This window comes from Buceros rhinoceros, unplaced genomic scaffold, assembly GCF_000710305.1.
Source record: "Buceros rhinoceros silvestris isolate BGI_N320 unplaced genomic scaffold, ASM71030v1 scaffold25060, whole genome shotgun sequence".
In the NCBI taxonomy this organism is placed as follows: Eukaryota; Metazoa; Chordata; class Aves; order Bucerotiformes; family Bucerotidae; genus Buceros; species Buceros rhinoceros.
This window is the reverse complement of record NW_010388278.1, coordinates 15,189-19,016: the sequence shown is the minus strand read 5'-3', so window position 1 is coordinate 19,016 and position 3,828 is coordinate 15,189. Positions and strand designations below refer to the sequence as shown.

Sequence of the window (3,828 nt, the reverse complement as noted above, 5' to 3'; positions counted from 1 at the left end):
GAGGTGGGGCTGAGGTCACCCTCAGCCATGCCCGGGTTGATCCGTGCTGTTCCTGTGCAACTGGTGTCTCAAGTCCGCACTTCCCTTGGTCCACCTGGGCTCAGCCCCGGTGCAGGGGTGTTGGATTAAAGCTCCTTTCAAGCCCCCTCCGTGAAGAAACCCCAAGGACTTTCCAGAGAAATTGCAAAGGGAATCTTGTATGGGAAAATAAAGGTGATTTAGCCACCGTCATACATGTCCAGGTACCTAATCTTGACTCCTCTTGCTGTTTGGTGGTTCAGGGCGAGCTGTGGGTTTGCCCTTGGTGTGCAAAGCGGGAGCTGGACTCACCCGCTTTGTTCGGGCTGGGCTGCACCACCTCTCCCGCAGCTCAGCCCCCTCCAAAGGCTCAGCCCACCCACCCACCGCATCCCGCCCCTGTTGATTAATGTACCGAGAGCTTCGAGGCCCGCAGATGGAAGTTTATGCATTGACGCGCTGGGCTATGCATTATGAATGGAGTCACATCCCTGATCACTGCAGTGCTACGCCGACAGTCCCGAAGCTGCTGCTCTGAGCAACAGCCCAAAGCTTTTAAAGATGCAAACAGCGAAACCTGGGAATAATTTGCTGTGCCAGCTACAAAGCTCTTGGCCTACAGATGGGGCTCATCGTATTTGCTCTCCTGCCTCCTCCTGTCACCTTCTCCCCTTTTGTTTTCCGGTAGTCCCTCCTCCCCTCGTCCTCCTGGTTTGTCTCCAGGGATGTCGTCCTACTCCGCCGTGTTGACCATCCCATGGGAGCTGTGTCCTCCCCAGCATGTTCCTCCTCCAAGCTTACTGGTGCCAGCTGGGGGCATCTGCTGCAGCACTGGTCCCCACTGGGTCGCACTGGCCCCTGGCCTTCCCCACCCGGACGCAGGTCCCCACACCATCCCCCGGCTGGTGCAGAGCTCCTCACGCAGGGCTCGGCTTCAGCCCCCTTTGGCCATAACTTTGTGCTCGAGAGGTTGTGTTTCACAGCTCCATCTCCACCATCTGTCTTCAGGGAGTTTGTCCTTGAACCTCTCGACCGCTGGAGGCCAAATCCTGCCCTAGGCAGCTGTATGTGCTTAATCCCGTAAGCCCGGGTATTGCTGGGGTTTATTGCTCTCTGGGTTTGCCTGAATTCCTGCATTCTTGCCTCTGGGACTGGTGCCTGCCGGCAGGCTGTGAAGCTGCTGCTCGTGCAGGCTGTGCTGCCTGCTCTGACCCACGGGCAGGTGCGGGGCAGCGTGGGCAGAACTGAACTGAAAAAATGAGCTTTAGAAACCTCTCGTTTTTTACAAAAGGTGGCAAGGCCCTGCGCATTTCCCGCTCCAAGAGCTGCATGCCCTGCGGTGCTGGGGTGGGAGGGCAGGAGCTGCTCCCCGCGATGACAGCGCTGTGGGAAACCATCCCAGTCCAAGCGATGGATGTGGGAAAAGGGCCCCCGCTGTTTCCAGTCCTTTCCGGTTGAGCCGTCGTGAGCCGAGCAGCAAAACTCACAACTTTAAAGGCAAAGTCTTGGTGTCTGGATTAAGCTGCTCCACCCCGGGCTGGGGTGCAGGAGCGCTGGCAGGTCCTGTCCTGACTGTGTCTTCTTTCTCTTGCACAGGGGATGCTGTAGCCGTGCATGGTGAAGGACGGACAGACAGCTGTTGGCTGAGCCACAGCAGCTATTTCAGCAAGGGAGGCCAGCGCTTTGGTGAGCCGAGGAGCACAGTCTGCAGGGCAAGAGCCGTGTGTCAGATGTGAACATCCCCTGGGCTGTGGTGAGGAGAGAGGAACTGCTGCTGCAGATCGAGCCTCACTTCGGGAGGGAAAAATACTGCTTTGGTTTGTGCCTAATGAGATATTTACCAGGAAGGAAGGAAAGTTAAAAATAGAGTGACAGTGACTTCAAAGGGTGTTTTCAACTTCTAATAACACCTTTGCTGGCACCGATTTCAGGAACATCAGCCGTGCCTGCGTGTGAAAAAAGGAGAAGACGTTGCAGCTCAGATGGTAGCCAAGAGAGCACACCCAGACCTCCTGGTCCCCAGCCCAGCCCCATGGGAGCAGCCAAGGAAGGGACGTTGGCACCACTGCGAGGGCCGGTGGAGAGCTCGGCTGTGCCCACGGGGACACAGCAGAGGGGGTGTGGGGAAGACGAAGGTGCTGGGGCCACAGCGTGGGTGGGAGCGGACGTGTGGCACCATGGGGACCCTCTCGCCATGGGTGGTGCTGGCGCTCGCCGTGGCGCTGGCGGGGCTCTCGGCTCCCTGTGTGGCATACGGGCAACCCAACTTCATTGTCATCCTGGCAGATGATGTGGGCTGGGGGGATCTGGGAGCCAACTGGGCAGAGACGAAGGAGACCCCGCATTTGGATGAGTTGGCGGCCGAAGGGATGAGGTAAAATCTGTCCCCCCCACCCCCCCATCCCTCTCCAAGCATTCCTCTGGCCCGCAGCAAAGAGGAATCCACTCCGGGGGGACTGGCAGGCAAAGGGATCTCATTGATGTGGTTTTGGGTGTGCGAGGAGGGCGGTCAGAGCCCAGTACCTCAGGGTGCAGGTCCATCCATCCCTGCTGGGACCTGTGAGCTTCATCCCCCGCTCCAGACCCACATCCCTGGGGCAGAAGGAGATGCGTGCAGGGGAGCAGGGAGGGACGGGGCAGCCTGAGACCTCGCAGGGGTTTGTGAGCGAAGGGTTCTTTCATGTTCTAGGTTCGTGGATTTCCACTCGGCTGCATCCACTTGCTCCCCATCCCGCGCCTCTCTGCTCACGGGGCGCCTTGGGGCGCGCAACGGGGTGACCCACAACTTCGCTGTCACGTCGATCGGCGGCCTCCCTCTGAATGAGACCACCCTGGCCGAGGTCTTGCGGGAGGCTGGGTACAGCACAGGGGCTATAGGTAACACCCGCTGTGCCCAGGGGGCATCTGGGGCGGGGAGGTGGCAGTGGGGGGTTCGAAGATGCCCGTGGCCATCCCCTGCAGGTAGCCAGATGAAACACTGGCAATTGAAGGAAAGTGTAAAGGATCGTGTGGTTGAGATTTTGCACGTCCCTCTTGGATTTTGCAATCCCAGGCTTTAACAATCTTCATTTTCAAAGCCATGACATTGCCCGAAATTCAGGCCCTCCCCAGTTCCCCTTTGAGGCTCTGATCGCTTCACTTCGCAAGGAATGTGCTGGGATTTCTGCAGCAATCGTGACTGCGGCCACCTGCCCTCCCACATCCCACTGGCATGGTGCCACCAGTTGAGATGGTGGGTGCTGCTGGCCCTGTGGCTTTGGGCACCCTCATTGCCATGGGACCCCCGGTCTGTGCGAGCCCCAGCTGGCAGCGAGTCCTCTGCACCCCCATGTTGTGCTGGCGGAAAAGCCGCTGGTTTTGCCTTTCCCCCTTAGTTTTTGCAGTTCTCCTCCTTGGATCAGTGCATTTATGGGACCAAGTGCGTGCCCAAGGTCAAAGGATGAGGGTGGTTGGTTGGGAGGGGTTAGAAAGTCATCTCTGCTGAGCTCAAATGCATGAAACAGTCTTTTAAGGTTGGAAACAGTCAATTTGCCCAGACCTGAGATACCTTACACATTTTTTCTGGGTTTCTGCAAAAAATAAAGGCGTTCTGGAGATGTGGCCAACACAAACAAGTAGCCTTTCTTGTTGCTAGATGAAAGCCCCCAGCGCTGGGGGTGCCTCATGGGTGATGGGCGCCATAGCTGTGTTAACCTCTGAAACCATGTTCTGTGCCTTCCACACAGGCAAGTGGCACCTTGGTCACCATGGCCGCCATCACCCCAGCTTCCGCGGTAAGAGCTGCGCTGGCAGGGACCAGCTGAGCATCCT

The 3,828-nt window shown here is 58.0% G+C and overlaps 1 protein-coding gene across 1 annotated transcript in view; it reads left to right on the top strand.

The window, feature by feature from the left end:
- Positions 1–2,195: 2,195 nt before the first annotated feature.
- Positions 2,196–3,828, top strand: part of ARSG (arylsulfatase G) — a gene marked incomplete at its 3' end in the record, with an annotated part of 14,038 nt that continues 12,405 nt past the window's right edge. The window contains exons 1-3 of the mRNA XM_010145428.1: positions 2,196–2,392; positions 2,708–2,895; positions 3,744–3,800. Coding sequence (XP_010143730.1) covers positions 2,196–2,392; positions 2,708–2,895; positions 3,744–3,800 — 442 coding nt within the window. The remainder of the gene's footprint in view (positions 2,393–2,707; positions 2,896–3,743; positions 3,801–3,828) is intronic.